Here is a 23,668-nt window from a genome sequence, read left to right on the forward strand (position 1 = left end):
TTGGGAATGTATTTGAAGGAAATTGGGATCTTGAAGAGAAATCTGCAGCCCCTGGTGTGGTGCAGCCTCGTGCCTCCACTTATGATGCCAGTATTATTCAGCCAGGGGAACAAAGGCCACACTGCCATTTACGAAACACTGATGAGACACTGGAGTTATTAAGGGAAGTGAAATAAATAAGTCAGATGACAAAGAAGGACAAAAACTGTACAATCATCACGTAGAGTTGGACTCTAGTAAAATTTTACTCAGACAAGCAGTAGATTGGCGGTTGCCAGAAATAGAGGTAGATGAGTGAAGGTAAGCAAAGGGTCCAAGCTTCCAGTGATCAGGGTATTAAGGGGTAGGAAAGTCAGAGCTGGGGGCTGGAGTGCATGCCTGTGCCTGCAGAAGGCTAGATGCCATCCCCAGAACCATATGGTCCACATCACCCCTGCCACCAACACCACCACCAGAAGAAGCACTAAGCTGGGAATTGTCCCTTGGGCACGCTGGGTGTGCCCCCACCAAAAAAAAAATAGAAGAGTAAGTTGTTGAATTCTAATAATATACAGCATAGTGAGTATAGTTAACAATATTGTATTGTCTATTTGAAAGAGGCCTTACAAGGCTTCTCAAAACACAATTATTAACTTCATAAGATAATGGAGGCATCTCATTTATTGACGTAATCATTCTGTAAAACGTACATACGCTGAATCATCACAGTGTACACCTTAAACTTATTCTATGCTGTTTATATATCTCTTCTTGTTGCTGTTTTTTTTTTTTGTCTTTGGGCCATACCTGCTGGTACTCAGGGGGTTGATCCTGGCTCTGCACTGAGAAACTACTCCTGAAAGGTCTGAAGGACCACTGGGTGCTGGGGATCAAACTCAGTCTGTTGCATGCAAGGCAAGTGTCTACTCACTGTACTATGGCTCAAGCCCCAGCCAATTATATCTTAATGAAGCTGGGATGTGGGGCAGGGGGAGGCAGCCTGGCTAGTATCAGGATGTGAATGCAACCCTATCTGTGTACCCCACAATTCATGAGGAAAAAACTGGGCATTTTCAGGCTTGTATTCCAAAGGACAAAATACACGTCTTTGTTATGATTTTTAATATAATGTCTCCTGTTTGCTTGTTTGTTTGGGAGGGGGAAGGGGAGTAGTCAGGGCTTATTTCTCTATGCCCTGGAAATGGTTAGGAGACTATATATGGTGCTGGGATTGAACCTGGGTTGGTGTGCAAGGTAAGTACCTTACGCCCTCAACTATCTCTCCAGACCCAAATTGGCCATTTAAAAACCAACTTTATACATTTGTAAATCACAGTGCCTAAATAAAAATAAAATCATTTGAAAAAAAATTTAAATACATACCAGGGGAGTGGGCTGGAGCAATAGCACAGCAGGTAGGGCATTTGCCTTGCACACAGTCGACCTGGGTTCGGTTCTTCCTCCCCTCTCGGAGAGCCCAGCAAGCTACTGAGAGTATCCTGCCTGCATGGCAAAGCCTGGCAAGCCACCTGTGACATATTCGCTATGCCAAAAACAGTAACAACAAGTCTCACAAAGGAGACGTTACTGGTGCCCGCTGGGGCAAATTGATGAACAACTGTGCTACAGTGCCACTGGGGGAGTGACAAATGCCTCCAGGCAACAGAAACTGAGATCTGGCCTTCAATAGGAAGCTAATCATGGTGGGAAGGGGTTGTGGTGAGAGGAAATGAGGAGGAAGATGACAGAGGGGACACTGAGACAGTGGTGGGGGGAAGCAGACCCTCTGGTGGAGGGAGTGATGCAAGAAGCCCTACCATTAACAAGACTGCAAACCATAGTGTCTAAAATAAAATAAAGCTCAAAATAAAATGATATAAAATAGATTTATGCTTGTCCCAGAGGGGTTTGCTTCCACTACATATTAAAAACCAATACTAACTACAAAGTATGGGAATATTTGGGGCTAGTTTTGCTTGTGTTCAGTGAAAAATTGACGCACATCTTCTTTTTATTTTTTAGTGTTTGCTTTTGAGCCACACCTCCAATGCTCAGGGCTTACTCCTGGCTTTGGGCTCAGAGGTCACTTCTGGCAGGGCTCCGGGGATCATGTGATCAGTCTAAGGATCAAACTCAGGGACCATATGCAGTGCTGGGGATCAAACCCAGGTTGGCTGCATGCAAGGCAAATGCTTTACCTGTTATACTATGTTTCTAGCCTAATCTTCATGTTTTAAATCAAGAGTTGCTATTCTAAAAGAAAATCTAACACATTTTCTCTATGCTCAAGAAAACCCTGATTGAAGATATTGCCGATTACTGTTTAATATATATATTTTTATTGTTGTTGTCGTTGGGTCCATACCTGGTGATGCTCAAGTCTTACTCCTGATTCTGTGCTCAGGAATCGCTACTGGCAGGCTTGGGAATCATATGGGGTATCTATGATTAAACTCAGGTCTGTTGCATACAAGGAAAATGCCCTACCTATTGTAGTTCCCTCTGGCCCTAGTTAATATTTCTTTAAAAATTTTTTTTTGCTTTTTTGGGTCACACCTCGCAATGTTCAAGGGGTTCCTCCTGGCTCTGCACTCAGGAGTTACTCCTAGCAGTGCTCAGGAGACCTTATGGGATGCTGGGGATAGAACCTGGGTTGGCCGCGTGCAAGGCAAACACCCTCCCTGCTATACTATCACTCCAGCCCTAAAAAAATTTTTTTTATTGAATTACTGTGAGATACAGTTAGAAAGCTTTCATGTTTGAGTTTCAGTCATACAATGATTGAACACCCATCCCTCTACCAGTGCACATTTTCCACCACCAATGTCCCCAGTATCTCCCCCCACCCCCCAAACTCCCCAAACCCACCAAACCCAACCCTCTCCCTGCCTCTATGGCAGACAATTTCCCCCCATAGTCTCTTTCTACTTTTGGGCATAAAGGTTTGCAATACAGATCCTAGTCAGTATTTCTTATATAAGGTTTTACATGGTTGAGTTAGCAGAATTCAAATCTAAGGGAGGAAAAAACTAGATCTTTCCTATCAATAGTTACGTTTCCTTTTTATTGATTTTTTAAAAAAAATTACATAAGAATTTTAGCATCTCCAAACTACTCTAAGAAGCTAAGAAACAAAATACATTCAAGTACATTAACACTAGTACCTGAAACTTTGAGGTAACTGTTTTGTTATTTCGCTATAATTTTACTTTTCTAATGTAACTCTGTTATCTCTGGGTATAAGTAACAATAAAATAATAAGCAGATGGGCCTGAAGAGGAATTAACAAATTAAATAATATAATTCAAGTGAAATGTGTTCATACAGGCTTTTATCTGGAAGACTGGCAGTCCCAGGGCCTCGATCTTTCCAAGGACTTGTGGCTAACTCAGCTCTTTCCCTTCTCCTTATGGGTACCCTACAATACCCAGTGCCTAACCAAGTGATAGTCTATATAGCTTTTTAAATGATCATCTTTTATTATAATGACAGGAAACACACACATAGAGACACACACACACAAACAAACATTTTTTATTCTTGGAAAGTCTGTTCTAAGAAAAGCCACTCCCCAGCAATTGCATTAGCTGGTGCACAGCTGCAGCAACCGTATCTGTTTTACTATGTGCTGAATCTCCAGTTTCCCTGGCAGCCTCTAGCATGAGCAGTCACTCCACACAGATGGATGAATGAATGAAGTACTCTTAGTACTCGCCATTGTCTCAGAGTGCATACAACAATTAAGGACAGTAACTATTATAGTTTCAAGTCCTATTTAGTCTATTCTCATTGAGGTGTGTTTATAATCAGAAAGAAAACAGAAATCAGATGAATCAGGCCAGATATCACTGCACTCAATATTGCATAGTATTTGTAAGTCCCATTTTAAAGTGTTGTTAGGATCTAAGGTTATTTATTTATAAAACTCAAAAATAGTACAGGATGTGGTGCTGCCAGCAGGTCAACCTTACCCACACGGTTAGTGCACCAGCAGCCAGATGGTGCCTTCAGGCTTCCTGATACCCCAAAATTGCTGCTGTGTGTCTGGCTGGATCCCAATAATCTGGGACCAAGTTTCCCGATAAATTAAACCAAAAGTTAGGTATGTGAGAATTACGCCCAGAAACCACCTCCCGCTCAATTACACAAGCTCATTTGTCGGCCTAGTTTCAGAGACCCATAATTTAATCTCGAAAGAGATCAAAAGCTGCAGTTAATCTTAGACCTGCACAAAGCTAAACAGACCAGGATAAATCAGAGGGGACAGGTCAGCCTGGTGCATGCCCAAGCAGAACCCCTGGTAGCCACTTACTTCCACAATCCAAAATAGTCACCATGCCCCCAACCAGACTCCATTGTCTCAGGACAAACCTCTCTGAGATATAATCTACTGAAATCCAGATATGTGATGTTTTGTGACTGAAATCTCCAGGCTTTCTCAGAGTTGGGACAGGTTACCTTCCCCCACCTCCCTGTACTTCCCAAAGCCTCAGCAGTAACGTACAAATTCCAAGGTTGCCACCCAGTTAAAAAAACTACCCCTGCTTTACTTTCCTGGTAAAAATACTGAACGCCCTAAACAAACACGATGAGCTCTTAACACCTGTATTGCAAATAACAATGCACAAAAGGAGAGAAAGAGAGAGAGAGAGAGAGAGAGAGAGAGAGAGAGAGAGAGAGAGAGAGAGAGAGAGAGAAGTGCCTGCCATAAAGGGGCTGGGGTGCGGGATGGGGGTGATGAAAGGGAAACAGGGGACACTGGTGTTGCAAAATGTACAATGTACACTAGTGGAGGGATAAGTGTTGGATCATTGTATGACTGAAACATGAACACCTTTACAATGGTCTATCTCATAGATATTCAATTAAAAAAATTACAAGGTTCTACATTTTCTGATACCACTAATGTTAAATGATGCCACCTGGAGCCAAAATAAAATAATATGAATTTTCATTTTAACCAAATTTTAAAACCTACCTTCTCTTTTAAAAGTCGTAAGAGAATCCATGGTATTATGCACAAAATATAGAGCACTATTGTATGCTGATTGCATAAGCTAAGGCCACAACAGAAAGCACCAATTTTAGCTATCTGAAAATAAAACAAACAAAAACTAAGTTAAAAATTCATCAATAATTCTAAGCACAATAATAATAAAACAACATCTCACATTAAAAACAAGCATTTCTATCACAGATCTGGTTAAAATCAATCTCTTAGATGCAAGCATTTGTTTTAATATTCATTAATATTTATTACTCTTATTATTTGAGGTGAGGGGATGTTGGGCCATACCAATCAGTGCTCAGGGCTTACTCCTGGTAGGGCTCTGGTAACCATTTGAGGTGTCAGGGACTGAACCTAGCTTGGCTACGTGCAAAGCAAACAGCTTACACTCATTTTTTTTTATTACTATTTTCCAATTTTATCAAACTACTACAGTTTGACTTTGTGTGTGTGTGTGTGTGTGTGTGTGTGTTTGTGTGTGTGGTGCTTGAGATCAAGCCCACCACACTCAGGCCGCCATGCATGAAAGGCAAGTACTCTACCTATATCCCTGACCCTGGTGCAGTTTGACCATAAGTGACAGTCTTTAAAAAGTTGTAGAAAGTTCTGCATATTAATAAGGTATTATGTGATTCTTTTATGTGTAAAATTTGTAACTGGTTTAACAATTCCTTCTCTTTTACTTTTTTCCTGTTAAATAATAATTAAAAAAACTTGTTTTTCATAAACCTATAATTCTTGTAACAAAAGTCTAAACAAAAAATAAACTTTAATAATATCACTGTGTGTTTATGAAGACCACAGATCATTCATAATTTGTTCTGTATCCTTTTGGGGAGAGGGTTGGGTCACACCTGGCAGTGCTTGGAGGCTACTTCTGGATTTGTGTCCTAGGGTTACTCCTGGCAGTACTCGGGGGATCATGTTTTTCCAGAGATCTAGTGGGGCTGGACACAAGCAAGACAGGAGTTTATCCCCTGTACTATCTCTCTAGCTCCTGTTTCCTAACTCTTTAATAATGCAGGCTCTGTTATAGTAAGATGAATTAGCATTTTCCAAAACATGGACTATAAGCTCTTAGAAGTCAGGTTTTCTCCATATTTCAAAAAATTTGACTTGGAATCTATGGTGGTTTCTTCTGAACTATTTTGCTTCTATATTTAATTCTCTTATTTTAGTTTGCAAAGTATTTTAATTTTTATCTTTTACAGGTAATTAATTTAAGGTTTGATATTTAATAGACAAACACACACATAAATACATTTGTGAAAATAGCTAAAAAGTTCTGTCCATCTCACAGGACATAAATGGGGGTTTCATAACCTCTCTTTCCCTGAAAATAGCTTCTGGTCTCTACGGGGGAAATAACAATGGCATGTTTTATAAAGGATCTCAAGGGTTACAGCATTAGAACTGAAAACATTTTCTCTTGCAACAGGCCTAAATTACCTAGGCAATAGTCAGAAGGTACTGATTCTGAGTATTTTCTGATTATCAAAGTAATCAGAAATTTAGATAGTCACGGGTACCTAAATCAAAGTTTAAAAAGAGAAATAGAGTGGCTGACTATTAATTAAAACAAAAAAGTCACTTCACTTTGATCAAAATGGGTTACCTTTGATCTTTCTTCTGCAGTAGCTGCCTCCTCAAAATGTACAGTGAGAGCCATAAGCAGCCCCACAAACAGATTGTTCAAGCTAAAAACCTCTGCCGTAATGGACCACTGCCATGTTAGACGAGAAAATGAAAACACCCCCGCAGCAAGGATTCCTCCAGCATAGGAGCCAGAAAGCCTGCAAATACAGATAACATGAAAGCTTCTTTCCCAATGAAAGAACCGATTTTATTTTCCTCTTTATAAACTGTAACAGCAGAAATGATGACAGCCACCCAGCTCTAGCCTAACACATAAGATGGTTAATACATTACTTCATGTGATAATTTCTTTCAAACAATTTTAATTAGGAAGTCTATATATTAACCTATCAACAAACAAGTGAGCAGACCTACTTGGTATCCTATGGACGGAATATGGTTTAGTTCTCAGATGTACCCTTTAGGATTCAAGCCAGTTCAGACAGTCTGAAGAGACAGTAGTAGCTAGAGAGATAACAAACCTGTGTCATTTTTTTTTTTACTACATCTACAAAGAATGAAGGTCTGGTTAAGAGTGAAATGTTAAAGAGCAAATATAAATGAAATAGCAAAATGCCTAATCGGGAACACTCATTCTCACTTCCTAATAATGGACTTCATAATAGTCCACTCTAAGCACCTTTTATGTCTATCGACATATAGTACAGTAGAAGCTCCATTATAATACTTGGTAATTTTAAGATCTTATAAACTAAATTATTCATTTCTAAAAATTTTTTTATATTAAGCCTGGGTTTAAAATGTGTGTGTGTGTGTGTGTGTGTGTGTGTGTGTGTGCGCGCGCGCGCGCGCGCACGCATATCTGGTTTGCAGTAGCAGGGATTGAACCCAGGGCCTCACACGTGGAAAGCATGTACTGTATAAAGCACTCAAGTTCTTGTCCTTAGGTCAAGACTGAAAGCAGAGGGCCAAATTCAGTATAAACCTTATTTCAGAAAATGAAGGGAAGAATAGGAAAGCTGGGGCATGGGGATTAAGTAGGATGTTAAAGAAAGGAGAAAAACTTTCTCCTTTTACATTTTCTTAACTAGGGAAATTGGTGATCACTTTACATTTGGTTTAAGACATGCACAATGATCGCAAAGGGCTTGGGAGGGGCAGGACGTTTGAGTAGATCTTCTGTATATCCTGTTTGCATTTATTGGGCCTATTCTCCTGATACTTTTCTCAGGGGACAGTTTCTTTCTAATCTCACCTTTTCTATCTCCCTCCTGTCCTTATATCATTCTGTTACTGTTTACTCTACTACTAATACATTCTTTGTGATGGAAGGATAATACAAGGGTTAAGGTGTGTAGCTGCATGTGATCAAGCCTGGTTCAATCTCTAGCATCACACAGTTCCCTGAGCATCACCGATGTGATCCTGGAAGCCTGGATCAACTCCAGGTGGCTCAGGTGATCTCTGACACTGCAGAGTCGGAGTAGCACTAAGCAGGGCTCTTGAACTCCTGCAATGATACATTAAACCACCAGCCTGGAGGGGATCCCAAGCTTCCTGAGGATTGCTTGGTAGCCCACAACCCTAATTTTTTGTTTAAAAGAGTAATGGGAATGTGAATTCCAGTAACACAGAAAAACAAAACTCACACCTATAAATCAATTTCTCATCACTAAACGACAACAAGTTAGGTATTTCAGATCAACCAGGAATCAGGAATCTTAATTCAGGCACATGATCTGAAACTTGTAATGCATTTGAATATACTGTAGCATATCCAACCAAAACAACTGTCTACTCCACTATTAATCTAAAACTGTGAAAACCGAAGCTATCATCAATCATCAAATTTTAATGTGTTAAGAAATTCAGAAAGCATTACTGAATAATAATTGTGACTAATTATCATGATATTAGATTATTCTAAGTCATTATTTCTTAACTCAACTGTTATGGAGTAATTTGATGGCCTTTAATCAACCATCATAGAAAAAATTTAAAATAAATTTTAGTGTCACCAGAATTTTTCCCTTTGAGTTTCTCTTTGCAATTCATTTGGCTTTTCCTCCCCTTATTTTTTAAAAATAAAAGTTTCCTGTTTCTTTCAGAATGTCACATTTTCCAAGTGACACTGATTCAAAACAGTAAAGTCTTCCCTCCCTCCCTCCCTCCCTCCCTCCCTCCCTTCCTTCCTCCCTCCCTCCTTCCCTCCCTTCCTTTCTTCTTTTTTCTTGTTTTTTGTTTTGAGGACACACCTAGCTGTGTTCAGGACTTATTCCTGGTTCTGCTCTCAGGGATCACTCCTGGAGGGCTCAGCAGACCATAATGGGTGCCAGAGACAGAACAAAGGTTGACCAGGTGTGAGGCAAACACCTAATCCCCTATATTATCATTCTGGCCCCCTATAGTCAGTATTTCTTTCTAAATTACTTTCCAAATAAACCCCTTCTGATTTCCATTCCTACTGCCTCAGATATGTTACTATCTTTTTCAATGGCACCTGAAACTGAACCAAGGGCCTCATATAAGCATGGCCAAGTAATGACTCTGTGCTCAGGGGTTACTCCTGGCAGTGCTGGTGAACTATTTGCAGCAGGAGAGATCAAACCTGGCAGTCCATCTTACGCACCTGTACTATCTCTCTGGCTCTTTAGTTATTTTAATGGTTTCTTGTCTTCTGGTTTCCAAGCTATTTCACAATATAACATTAGATCAAACGTTCTAAAACATTTATGACTACTTAGCTCCAAAATTCAAAAAATCTTCATTGCCTATGAGATAAATCCTAAAAGAGCCCATCTAAAATCCAGGCTTCCAATAAACCGAATGATACCTAGCAGTAATTACCAACATTATCATCTCCATAAATTAGTCAAGCTGATCAAAGTTAGGCACGTGCTTAACTTGAGAATCAAAATAATTATTGCAATGGACAGTGACCCAGTGAATAAGCAAAACTCTGTGATTAAATCTGCAGTGATATAAACATAAAAATCTAAAACAAGCCAATTCCTAAAGCCTTATTTTTGCTCATACTGTAAGCCTCAATTTATTATCCTCTTTGATCTTTACTATTTATTCAAACTTTACTCTTTTCTCAAATTTCTTCCCTTGTATCAATTGTCATTCCGTTGTCAATTTGCTCTAGCAGGTGCCAGTAACGTCTACATTTGTCCCTGTCATGTGCTAGTGTAGCCCAATGGCATCTGCTCGCTGAAGGAACACGAAGAACCTAAACCATTTGTTCAGGGTCTTGACGAAGAAGTCTGATCATTTTGTAGGTGGACGGCCACCTTTTGACATCCCTTGGAATCCAGTCGGTAACAGCTCTAGTCCAGTGGTCGTCTCTAAATCACATTATGTTTCCAGCCCATCTGATTTTCTACACCTTAGCAAATAAGACAGTGTCCTTGATTCTCGATTGTCAACAGAGTACAGAACTCTGGATTCCTTCTCTCACTTGAGTGAAGTGTGATACTCCAAGCATAGCTCTTTTAATTCCTCTTTGTGATACCCGAATAGCGTTCTTGTCCTGTTTCTGTAGGGTCTAGGTCTCTGAGGTGTGTGGTAGGGCAGGAACAATGGTAGCGTGAAAAAGATGTTCTAACACCATGTACAAAAGTAAGATCAAAATGGATTAAAGACCTCAACATCAGACCAGAAACCATAAGGTACATTGAAGATAAAGTTGGCAAAACCCTCCATGACATTGAAGCTAATGGTATCTTCAAAGATGCCACGCCACTGGCCGAGCAAGTGAAAACAGAGATAGATAAATGGGACTATCTTAAGCTAAGAAGCTTCTGCACCTCCAAAGAAACAGTGACCAAAATACAAAGACAGTCTACAGAATGGGAAAGGATATTCACCGAATACACATCTGACAAGGGGTTGATATCCAGGATATACAAAATACTGGTTAAACTCCACAAGAAGAAAACATCCAACCCCATCCAAAAATGGGGCAATGAAATGAACAGAAACTTTCTCAAAGAAGAAATCCGAATGGCAAAAAAGCACATGAGAAAATGCTCTACATCATTAATCATCAGGGAGATGCAGATCAAAACCACAATGAGATACCATCTCACACCTCAGAGACTGGCCCACATCAAAAAGAACAAAAGCAACCGATGCTGGCGTGGATGTGGCGATAAAGGGACACTCCTTCACTGTTGGTGGGAATGTCCACTGGTTCAGCCCTTCTGGAAAACAGTATGGACGATTCTCAAAAAATTAGAAATTGAGCTCCCATTTGACCCAGCAATACCACTCCTGGGAATATATCCCAGAGAGGCAAAAATGTATAGTCGAAGTGACATCTGCACTTGTTTGTTCATTGCAGCCCTCTTTACAATAGCCAGAAACTGGAAGAAACCTGAATGCCCAAGAACAGATGACTGGTTAAAGGAACTTTGGTACATCTACACAATGGAGTACTATGTAGCTCTTAGAAAAGATGAAGTCATGAAATTTACATACAAGTGGTACAATATGGAAAGTATCATGCTAAGCGAAATGAGTCAGAAAGAGAGGGATAGACATAGAAAGATTGCATTCATCTGGGGGATATAAAGTAAGAAAGTATGAGATTAATACCCAAGAATAGCTGAGATCAGCACCAGGAGGATTACTCCATAACTTAGAGGCCAGCCGGGTATCCTAGAGGAAAGGGCTATTCAGATAGAGAAGGGAGCACCAAATAAAGGATGTTTGGAGGATCCTCCCAGGAGGGGAGATGCATGTCGAAAGTAGACTATGGACTGAACATGTTTGCCACTCAATGCCTCTTTTGCAGACCACAACACCCAAAAGGAGAGAGAGAACACAGGGGATTGCCCTGCCACAGAGACGGGGGGATGGGGGGATGGGGGTGGGAGGGATATTATCCATGGTGGTGGAAAATGGGCACTGGTGGAGGGATGGGTATCTGATCATTGTATAATTGAAAACAAAGCACAAAAAATTGTAAATCTACAACTTTAAAAAAAATAAAATAAAATAAAGGGGAAAAAAAAAAAGAAAAAAAAAAAAGATGTTCCCAGAGCCGGAGTTTCTTCATCCTCTTAACAACTTCTTCGACGCTCTTGAATCTGTTCCAAGCTGCTCTCTTCCTCCTGCGCAGTTCTGATGCCAAGTCATTCCTCATGTTGAGTTCTCAACCCAGGTACACATAGCTGCTGCATTCGAAGATGGTTCTTTTCATTGAGAGCAAATGGAATGTCAGGGACTAGTTCATTTTTCATGAACATTGTCTTGGTGAGATTCAGGTGAAGTCAGACCTTTCCACACTCACAATCAAAGTTGGCCAGCATTTATGCCACTTGGTTAATGTTTGGTATTATTAGAACAATGCCATTAACAAAGCGGAGGTGATGTAGTTGCCAACCATCTATCTTCACTCCCATTCCTTCCCATTCCAGTCGTCACATGACGTTCTTGAGGGTGGCACTGAAGGTGAAATAGTATCACCATGCCAAACCCCTCTCTACGTAGGTGATCACTTCCTTGTAGAATGGTGAGATCCTGGTGGTGAATCTGTAATACAGCTCGCAGAGGATTCTGTTGTACTGAGTTTGAACACCCTGTTTGGCTAAGGCTTCGATGACCGCTTCAGTCTCAACAGAATCAAAGGCCTTCTTTAAATCAATAAACATTAGACAGAGCGGTATCTTGAACTCTCGAGAAACCTCAATGAGCTTGGTTATCGTGTGGATATGGTTGATCATGCTGAATCCTTTTCGGAACTCAAATCTCTTAATTCCTAGATTTTTAGTCTATCAACAAATATCTTTTTGTTATTATCTAATGGTTGTTAGGTAACCGTCTAAAAAAGTTGTTTCTAATAATATTTTAGAAATTTAAATTGAAGTTAAACTTCCTCATCTATGTCAGAAGCATCTATTCTGAAGCACAGAAGAAAACAGTAAATGAAAGAATAAAGAATAAAATAAAGAATGAAAATGAAGAATAAAAAATATTAAAGTATTTGTCACGTTAAAGTTTCACCTGCCGATATTAATTTGGAAATTTAAGACACATGATTCTAGGCTGGAGAGATAGGAGAGCAGGTAGAGTGCCTGCCGTGCATGCGGCTGACCTTAGTTTTATACTCAGCATCCATTATGATTCCCTGAGCACGCTCAGGAGTGATCCCTGAGCACAGAGCCAGGAGTAAGCCCTGAGAACAGCCAGATGTAGCCCCCAAACAAAACCAAAGATAACTGATTCCTTTCTCTATTCAAAACTATACTAGCTTCTTGAGAAAAATGGCTAATTCCAGGCAGAAATAGCTCAGCACAAAAGGAATCTGAAACATTATGTACCCAGAAGTAAGTGCTTAGTGAGGATGATCAAAATATATTCAGAATCAAATAATTATTATAATGAACTGTAACACAATCATAACTAACAATCTATAAATCATAGCGATACCATTACACAAATGTGGAAGAAATAAGTTCACTGAAATTTAATAAATAATTAGATGAGAAATGGGGGGAAAATTGCAATTTGGCAACCATAATAATAATAATACCAAAATTAGTGAGTAAAGGTATTATAATAACAGAAATATGTACACAGTCTGAAAGCATATCCCTTAAGTTTAATCTGTATTTATTTGGTTTTTGAGTCATACCTAGCAGTGCTCAGGGGTTGCTCCTGGCAGTGCTTGGAGACCAAGTGGTACTGAGGACCGAACATGGGTCTTCTGCACGCACAGTACTCATTCAACTCTTTGAGTGCTCTCTGTAGCCCAGGTAATCTCCTTTAAAAGATTATTTATAAGGGGAAATGGAGACAGTAGCAAACCTGTCAAACATAAGATGAAAGTTAATAGATCAGTAACTAGACAAACATCTTATGCTTCTGGATCTGCTCTGGTTAAAATAACAGCATTATTTCTATGGTACTCTTGACCCCCAAAACATGCTATCATGAACAAAACAGAAGACAAATTTAAAAGCATTCTATAGGGCCTGAGAGATAGTATAGAGGGCAGGGTGCTTGCCTTGAATGCAGACAACTGGGTTCGATTCTGCATTAGATACGGTTTCCCAAGCACTATCAAGAATGATCCTTGAGGGGGAATGGTGCCACCAACAGGTCAACCTGTACCTGTGGAACAAAGAGCATCAGCAGCCCAATGGTGCCTTCAGGCTTCCTGACATCCCCAAATTTCCGCTATGCCTTTGGTCGGACCCCAGCAACTTGGGACCAAGAAATTAAATGGTCCAAAGTTAAGTATGTGGGAGTCATGCCCACAAACCACCTCCGGCTCAGCTATACAAGCTCATTTATTGGCCTTATTTCAAAGACCCATGGATAAATCTTGAAATAAATCAAAAGCCACAGTTAATCTCGGACCCATGCATGGCGGAACAGACTGGGGTAAATAGTAGGGAGGCAGGTTGGCCTGTTCCTGTCCACGTGGATCCCCCCCATAATTCCAAAATCGCTGCCATGCCCCTGGCGTGTCTCTACTGTCTCAGGACAGACCTCACCAAGAAAATTTGGGTATGCGGGCTTTGTGACTGAAATCTCCAGGATTTCATGGAGTTGGAGTAGGCTACCTCCCCCAACTCCCCAATACATGTGCAAGCACTGGCAGTCATCCCCACAAACCAACTCCAGCACCACTCTATTACTGGCCTTCCTTCTGAGACCCATAAATAAATCTTGCAAGAGATCAAAAGCCAGAGACACAGTAGTGAGTCCCAGAAGATACCACAGAGCTGGATAGATCTGGGCCCCATACTGAGCCAATTTCACTGGGACCCCAGATGGAGCAGGTGCAGTCTCCCCAAATACTCCTGATGGAATCCTAGCAACCAAGAACTGCTATAATCAAGGCCCAGGTATGTGAGTTCCAGGACTAAATCTCCATGCTGCATGGCAGAAGAGGCACCGGGATGTCCTTGCCTGGCTCCCCACCTGCTGTCACACCCACAATGTGCCTCCAGGTACCATCTTAGTGCACCAACAGCCCTGATCCTGAGATGCCCAAATGAATCCCAAAATGGATTAGTTCCCTAGAGAAATGTCTCTGGAACCCAACCATCTACAATCTAGGATTCCAGAAGTGAGCAGCCATGGCACCCATGATATTCAAAATGAACAATGGACAATAAATGATCTAACATCTGCCCCTGACAGGCAGGCTGTAATGATGGCGAGAAAATCTGAGCAAAACATAATGGCCAAAAGTAGAGAGAGAGAGTACTGGGGAAATTTTCTGCCATGGAGGCAAGGTGAGAACTGGGATGGGGGTGGGGGGGATATACTGGGGACACTAGTGGTAGAAAGTGAGCACTGGTGGAGGGATGGATGTTCGATCATCTTCTGGTTGAATCTAAAACATGAACGCTTTGTAACTGTATCTCATAGTGATTCAGTTAAAAAAAAAAAGAAAAAAAAGTAATGTGGAGTTCATGCCCAGTTCAATCAGCTGAATCAATGGCGGAATAAATAGCAGTACACCTACATTAAAAAAAAAATGATCCTTGAGTAAGAACTAGGAATAATCCCTGAACACAGAAAAAACAAAAGAAAAATTTTAAACTATTCTACAAAAAATTTTTTCTAGATATTCAAAAAAAACAAGGTAAAGACAAATGAAATACACGAATAAGAGTTCTGAAATGAGAATAAAGGAATCAAATAAAAGGGCATAATCTGAATTTTTACCCTTTTGGGGCCACATCCAACTGTCCTCAGGACTTACTCCTGGCTCTGTACTCAGGGATCATTTCTCACAGGGCTTAGGAACCAAAATCAAACACAGGTAGACCATGTACAAGGCAAGAACCTTACCTGCTGTACTATCTGTCCTCCCTGTCTCTCTGTCTCACTTTTAAATCTTTGAGTATTTTTTATTTAGTTTAGTTTATAATTTGCTTAAAAGTCAAACTATATCTACTTGAATTTGGATCGTAGTCCTAATATAAACTGAAGCAAAAAAATATCCTTTCCTCCTGCCTTCCTTCTTTACTCCCCCCCCCATCCCCTCCACCCCCGACTGTTTAACACTTCAAATTCCTTTCTCTATTTGAATGATACCCAACTACAAAAAAATGCAGAGAATAGGGCAGACTCCATACATGCATGGTTGGTAGCATTTACACATCATTTCCCCAACAATGACAGCAGCTTTTAGGGAACTGCTCTGAATGCAGATCAGTGAGTGTTGTTGGTGGAGGTGAGATATACAGCACCCAGAGAGCACGGTAATTTCCCCAGAACATGCTTATCTAGAACTCTGGATATTTCCAACGCAAAGCCTGATCATCCAGTATTCTTAACCATTTTGTGAGTGTTTCAATGTCCTTTTCTTTTATTCGACCAATTCTAGAACTGAATATTTCTTTCTGTAAGATACAACTTCAAGGGGCTAGAGCAATAGCACAGCGGGTAGGGCATTTGCCTTGCACGTGGCCAACCCGGGTTCGATTCCCAGCATCCCATATGGTCCCCTGAGCAGCACCAGGGGTAATTCCTGAGGGCAGAGCCAGGTGTGACCCCCCCCCTTTCAAAAAAAAGCAAAAGCAAGATACAATTTCAAGATACAAACTATTTTTTTGGATTTGGGGGCCACATCCAGCAGTACTCAGGGACTACTCTTGGGCCTGTGCTCAGGGATCACTGCTTGTGGTGCTCAGATGATGTGGGACTAGGAATTCAACTGGGGTAAGCACCTTAACCCTGGCACTATTTCTCCAGCCTCTCAAAACATAATTCACATACCATGCAATGCACTCACTTAAAATTGTACAAAGGTTTTCAGTGCATTCACAGGTATGTCTAGTTATTATCACAGTCAATTTTTTCACAACTTAAAAAAAAAATTTGCGCCACATTCAGCAGTGCTCAGGGGACCATAGGGGGTGCCAGGATCAAACCTGGATTGATTATGTGCAAGGCAAGCACCCTACTCTCTGTACTATTGTTCTAACCACTATGGTCAACAATTTTTTTATAATTTGTTACAGTTTAGGTAATGTGTTTACAATAAATTTTTTTAACATTTTTATCACAACAAAAAATCTACAATAAATCTTTTTTTTTTATTGAATCACTGAGATAGTTACAAGCTTTCATGTTTGGGTTACAATCACACAATGATCAAACACCCATCCCTCCACCAGTGCACATTGCCCACCACCAATATCCCCAGTATACCTCCCCTTTCCCACCCGGCCTCTGCCTTCATGGCAGACATGATTTCCCATAATCTCTCTCTACTTTTGGGCATTATGGTTTGCAATATAGACCCTGGGAGATTATCATGTTTGGTCCTTTATCTACTTTCTTCACACATCTCCCATCCCAACCGATTCCTCCAGCCATCTTTTTCTTAGTGTTCCCTTCTCTATTTCAGCTGCCTTCTCCCCTTTGCTCATGAGGCAGGCTTCCAGCTATGAAGTAATCTATCTGTCCAGTTTATCTACTATCCTTAGATGTCAGCTTCATGTTATGTTGTTTCATACTCCACAAATGTGCAGTTCTTCCGTGTCTGTTCCTCTCTTTCTGACTCATTTCACTTAGCATGATACTCTCCATGTCTATCCATTTATAAGCAAAGTTCATGACTTCATCTCTCCTGACAGCTGTATAGTATTCCATTGTGTAGATGTACCAAAGTTTCTTTAACCATTCATCTGTTCTAGGGCACTTGGGTTGTTTCCAGATTTTGGCTATTGTGAACAGTGCTGCAATGAACATATAGATACAGATGTCATTTCTACTGTGCTTTTTTGCATCCTCAGGATATATTCCCAGAAGTGGTATTGTGGGGTCATATGGAAGCTCAATTTCTAGTTTTTGAAGAAGTGTCCATATTGTTTTCCAGAAAGGCTGGACTAGTGGGCATTCCCACCAACCATGAATCAGTGTCCCTTTTTCCCCACATCCACGCCAGCACTGGTTGCTTTTGTTCTTTTGAATGTGTGCCAGTCTCTGTGATGTGAGATGATATCTCATTGTTGTTTTGATTTGCATCTCTATCCTGATGGCTAGTGATGTGGAGCATTTTTTCATGTGCCTTTTGGCCACCTGTATTTCTTTTTTGAGGAAACTTCTGTTCATTTCTTCTCCCCGTTTTTTGATGGGGTTGGAGGTTTTCTATCCCAACTTACTATACACACACACACACACACACACACACACACACACACACACACTAAAAAAAAAAAACGAGAAAAGGAAAAGAAAAGCCATCTATTGGAGCTATAGCACAGCAGGTAGGGCGTTTGCCTTGCAAGCAGCCGACCTGGGTTTAATTCCTCCATCCCTGTCGTATTCGATACGCCAAAAACAGTAACAACAAGTCTCACAATGGAGATGTTACTGGTGCCCGCTCAAGTAATTTGATGAACAATGGGAGGACAGTGACAGTGACTGTAGCTATCATTATCCCTTTATCCCATCCCTATTCCTACATCTAGGCTTTAACACCCACTAACCTACTTTCTTCCTCTAGATTTTGCTCTGCGTGGTGTTCATCTGAATGGAATAGGGTATGAAGACTTTGGTGACTGACTTTGACTCAGCATGATTATTTCAAGATTCATTCAATCTCTAGCATGTACCAATATTTTATTCATTTTTATATCTGAATTAATATTCCACTATATAGCTATAGTAAATGTTGCTCATCCATTCTTCTATTGCTGAGACTTTAGGTTCTTTCACCTTTTAGCTATTAGAAATAATGCTGGTATAAATATTCACGTACAAGTTTTTGTGTGTACACTTTCACTTTGAGTGTGTCTAAACCTAGAAGGGCAATTGGTAGGTCACAGGGCAACTCCCTATATTTAATCTTCAAGGAACTGCTAAACTGTGAACCATTTTACATTCACACCAGGAAGATATAAGTGTTCTGACTGCTCTACACTCAGTGAAAACTGATGTTTTTATTCTAGTCAAGTATGCGTGGACAGAGATTTCTTTTCATATTAAAAAAAATCCCCTCTTTTATTGAATCACAGTGAGACACAGTTACAAAGTTTTCATGATTGAGTTTTAGTCACATATGTCCCAACACCCCTCCCTTCACCAGTGTACAGTTCTTATCACCACCTCCTGCCACACTCCCACCCACCAGCCTGCATCTATGGCAGTAGATACTTTTCTTCTCTTTCTATGTCTCTCTGTGCCTAGCTTTGTCTCTTTCCATTTAGGCACTGTGGTTTGCAATACAAGTACTGAAAGGTTATATCTATCTATCTATCTATCTATCTATCTATCTATCTATCTCTCTCTCTCTCTCTATATATATATATATGATATATATATCCCTTTTACCTACTCTCAGTACTCAGTTCTTTTTATTTTTTATTTTATTACTTTTTTTAAATAAAAATTTTAATGAATCACCGTGAGGTAGAGCTACAGACTTACAAAATTTCGTGCTTACGTTTCAGTCATACAATGTTCAAGTATCCATCCCTCCACCAGTGCCCATTCTCCACCACCAATGTTCCCAGTATCCCTCCCCTTCCCTCCCCCCCCCCCCCCCCCCCCCGCCTCTGTGGCAGGTGAATTGCCCTTTACTCTCTCTCTCCTTTAGGGTGTTGTGGTTTGCAATGCAGGTATTATGTGACCATCATGTTCGGTTTATAGTCTACTTTCAGCATGCATCTACCATCCCGAGCGAGCCCCCCCAAGCACCCTTTACTTGGTGTTCCCTTCTCTAACTAAGCTGCCTTTCCCCCCAGCATGTGAGGCCAGCTTTCAAGCTGTGAAGCAATCCTCCTGGTCCTTATCTCTACTATCCTTGGGTGTTAATCTTCCATTCTGTTACTTTATATTCCACAAATGAGTGCAAATCTTCTAAGTCTGTCCCTCTCTCTTTTTTTTTTTTTTACTTTTTGGGTCACACCCGGGGATGCTCAGGGGTTACTCCTGGCTCATGCACTCAGGAATCACTCCTGGTAGTGCTCAGGGGACCATATGGGATGCTGGGAATCGAACCCAGGTCGCCCATGTTGGCTGCGTGCAAGGCAAATGCCCTACCCGCTGTGCTATCGCTCCGGCCCCTGTCCCTCTCTTTTTAACCCATTTCACTTAGCATGATTCTCTCCATGTTGATCCACTTATATGCAAATTTCATGACTTCGTCTTTTCTAACAGCTGCATAATATTCCATTGTGTAGATGTACCAAAATTTCTTTAACGAGTCATCTGTTCTCAGGCACTTGGGGTTTTTTCCAGATCCTGGCTATTGTAAACAAGCACTCAGTTCTTATTCAGAGTGATTATTTCCAATTACCATTGTCATAACGATCCCTTCTCTATCCTAATTGTCCCGCCTCCCCCATGGCACTATGGCAAGCTTCGAACAGTGATCCAGTTCTCCCAGTCCTTGTTTTTACTATCCTTGGGTATTAGTCTCACACACGCTGCCTGTGTGATTTGCTGACATGTGAAGGGGAGATGTTGGTAATGGTGATAATAAAGACTTTCCTGAAGACTCATTCACTGACTCTGTAGGAAGGAAGTCTCATTGTATGGTTCTACACATATTCCTTGAGTATTTTTTGAGCATGCTTCATTTCAACTTAATGAGAGATAAATGACTGCAAAGTAAACTGCCTTTAGGGTACTATCATGAAGGGACATAGGTGGGCACGGATTAACCTCATACTGTCCACAACTTTGACCTTGGCCCTCCACTCTCTACCAGACATTTGTCTAAATTAGTGCCCGATGACATCTAAGAGATGCTCTCATGTTCTCTCTGCCATGCAAGGATCACTCTCCCAGACACACCTCGGAGACCACACCTGGGCTCCCACCTCCCTCTCTTCTTCCTCTGTGGTTCTGGATCTTCCCTTTGTGTTTTCTCTAACTAACTCCTCTTTTTCCTTTTTCCATTACCTTCTTGAAAGCTGATTTCATTCTCAGGCAACTGTTTTCCTCGCTCTACATGCTGGCAGACAGCCTGGGTGGCTCTATCCACTATCTTGATTTCAACTGCCAAATCTCAACAGCAAAGCCAAAGCCAAAGCCTCACTCCAGAGCCACGTTCACCTTGGAGACCCTTCAGAACCTCAGTGTCCACCTGCTGTGCAAAACTAATTCATCATCCTCTTCCCTAAAACAAGTCCTGCTCGACCACAACACCCAAAAGGTGAGAGAGAACAAAAGGGAATGCCCTGCCACAGAGGCAGGGTGGGATGGGGTGGATGGGGGGGGAGGGATATTATCCATGGTGGTGGAAAATGGGCACTGGTGGAGGGATGGGTATCTGATCATTGTATAATCGAAACCCAAGCACAAAAAATTGTAAATCTACAACTGTACCTCATGGTGTTTCACTAATAAAAAAAAACACCTGAAATTTGACATTTCTCTTACCAGAAGAGAAAATAAATTTAATTTGGGTGATTATAAAAAAAAAAAAGTCCTGATCCTATATTCTCTATCTCTGCTTTTCTTTTATTTTTTAAAAAAATTTTTTTTTAAATTTTTGCTTTTTCAGTCACACCCAGTGATGCTCCAGGGCTACTCCTGGCTCTGCACTCAGGAATTACTCCTCTCTTGGCCATGCTCAGGGGACCATATGGGATGCCAGGAATTGAAACCAGGTCTGTCCTGTCCTGTCCTGTCCTCCCACTGTTCATCGATTTGCTCGAGTGGGCCCAGTAACGTCTTCATTGTGAGACTTTTTGTTACTGTGTTTGGCACATTAAATACTCTCAGTAGCTTGCTGGGCTCTCCGAGAGGGGCTCGGCCAGGCTGACTGCACGCAAGGCAAACGCCCTACCACTGTGCTATCACTCCAGCCAGCCCAGCCCCATGCAAAGTAAACGCCCTACCCACTATACTATCACTTCAGTCCCTACTTTTTTCTTTTTTTAAAAAAAACCTAATAGGAGACCTTTTTTTTTTCTGTTAAACACGTGACATTCATTTTCACTTCATTCTGAAAACTCACCCTCTTCTCACCATCCATTACCATCACTGCTGTATTCTCTCCAGTGCATCAGCTTAGTTTGCTATCTGTCCCCAGTTCTAAACCCACCAGAACTAACAGGGTGAGGAATCTAATATTTTCCTGATCTGGGGTCAGAGAGATAATACAGGGGTAAAGGTTCATGTCTTGTAGGTGGCTGAACCCAGTTTGATCCCTGGCACTATATGTCCCTCCTAAGCACCACTGGGTGTTGACCACAAACAAACAAACAACACCCCCAGTAATCTCCCTCACCCACTTTGATATTTATCTGATCTAGCATTTTCCCTCTCTTTAGGATAACAGTTTTGTCCTTCCTGCATAGCCTCAGGTAGTTTAGGTTTATTGGGTTGCTCCCATCATAGTACTCCCATTCCTCTGTTTATTTGTAATTTCTTTCTTTGTGCTCTGTAAATAAATAATATTTATTTATTATTTACAGATATATTTACAGATATATACAGATTATTTACAGATATACTTTACTTACTTACAGATTATTTACAGATATATATATATCTGTAAATAATAAAACTTGTAAATATTGTTTTTCTCTTCTCCTTTGCATAGTTTATTCAGAGCAATGTCCTTTTTGTATGGACACAAGACAGTATATGCTATGCTTTTGTAATGTGACTCTCAGTATTATTTTCTCCTGGGCATTTGTTCTCTAGACCTAAGTTTCAGCTTCCCTTACTTCCTAGCACCCCCAAAAGCAGGGTCCCGACAAGGGACTGGACGGAACCAGGGCAAGCGGTAAGCTATGTGCTACCCTGGCATCGAGATGGGCCTGGCCAAAGTGCCTTATGCTTTAATTATAAGAGCCTGGTCATGGGCAAATGCTGTCATGATTCAAAAAGTAATAACTACATTTGGACCCTGCTAGGGTTAGGAATGTTTAACCTGGCCTGAGCTCTGTAGTCTGAGTCTGTAGCAAGATGTTTCCAGGAGAGCTACCCTACAAGCCTCAATGTATCTCTTACTGTGTCCATACAAAAATGACTAGTATTAAGATGTTGATAGAGTTATTGGACTGAGGAAAGGAGAAAAACGCCTTAAGTATTTTGCCCTTGGGCAGTCAGGAAGGGCTTTGGAATATCCTAGGTGGTATTTCCTGGTGGGCCCTCAGAAAGGGCTTTCTTATATTGATTTTGCTACCAGACAGGGTGTAGCATGGGCCCAGAGGGCAACGGGGAGAGATACAAGTAGGGGTAGACAGACTAGTGGAAGAGAGGCTGAATCCAGAGAGCTGGGACAGAGGAATGAGGGGCTAGGACGGGGGAGTTGGAGAGACAAGAGAGCTGGAGAGAGGGAGAGAGCACAGGGCAGCATGATAGAGTGTGGAGAGACTAGCAAGGGGACAAGACAGAGAGATAAGAATGTAGATGAATACAGAAGCAGACATGTGGAGAGCCCAGGCTGTGAGATAGAGCACAGAGAGATGAGTGGAAGAGACAGGAGACAGGAATGAAGGGCAGTGTGAGACTAGTACGAAGGCTCAGAGAGACTGGGGCAGGCGCACGGGGAGAATGGAATAAATGGCATCTGATCAATCAACCTGCTTGGCCCTTATTTCCTCCTCTGTCTGCCCCATGGTCTGGGCCGCCCTGGCTTGGGGAGCAGCCTGGGCCCATTCCAAACCCGCGGGCGGCGAAGGGGAGAGCTGTCAGGGCCTCCCCAGCTGCCCCTAAAGATATTATACACTTCTGTACTCCTTTAGTGACTTCTCGTAGATTATAAAACCTGTTATAGGTAAACTTTGATTATACTTTTATTATCTCTGGTTATAAAACCACTTTTATAAAACCTATTATAGGGTGGTTCAGGTGATCCCCATATTGAACTGCCTTTGCACTTATGTGCTGGCCTGGTTGGCCGAGAATTGCTGGCAAGGGCGCTGGGTCTCTTGACCATGGCTTGGGAGTTCCCCACCCAGTGGAAAAATACCACAAAAACAAAACAAAACAAAAATAAACAAACTACCCATACTATTACAAGCTCCTCGTGATAAAAGAGAAGACCTTTCAAAATTTGTTCTCAGCCTATCCAGAATACCATTCTTTTTGGACATGGCCCATCTCACATTTGTCTTTATCTTTCAGCAATACTGTTTGATATGTAAGTCC

General features: G+C 41.2%; 1 protein-coding gene across 1 annotated transcript in view; it reads right to left on the reverse strand.

The window, feature by feature from the left end:
* TMEM260 (transmembrane protein 260) overlaps positions 1-23,668 on the reverse strand; it is an 82,512-nt gene that overhangs the window by 40,669 nt on the left and 18,175 nt on the right. Inside the window, 2 exon segments of the mRNA XM_056133572.1 lie at positions 4,958-5,071; positions 6,603-6,780. Coding sequence (XP_055989547.1) covers positions 4,958-5,071; positions 6,603-6,780 — 292 coding nt within the window.

Source organism: Sorex fumeus, unplaced genomic scaffold (assembly GCF_029834395.1).
Source record: "Sorex fumeus unplaced genomic scaffold, SorFum_2.1 ptg000098l, whole genome shotgun sequence".
Taxonomy (NCBI): domain Eukaryota; kingdom Metazoa; phylum Chordata; class Mammalia; order Eulipotyphla; family Soricidae; genus Sorex; species Sorex fumeus.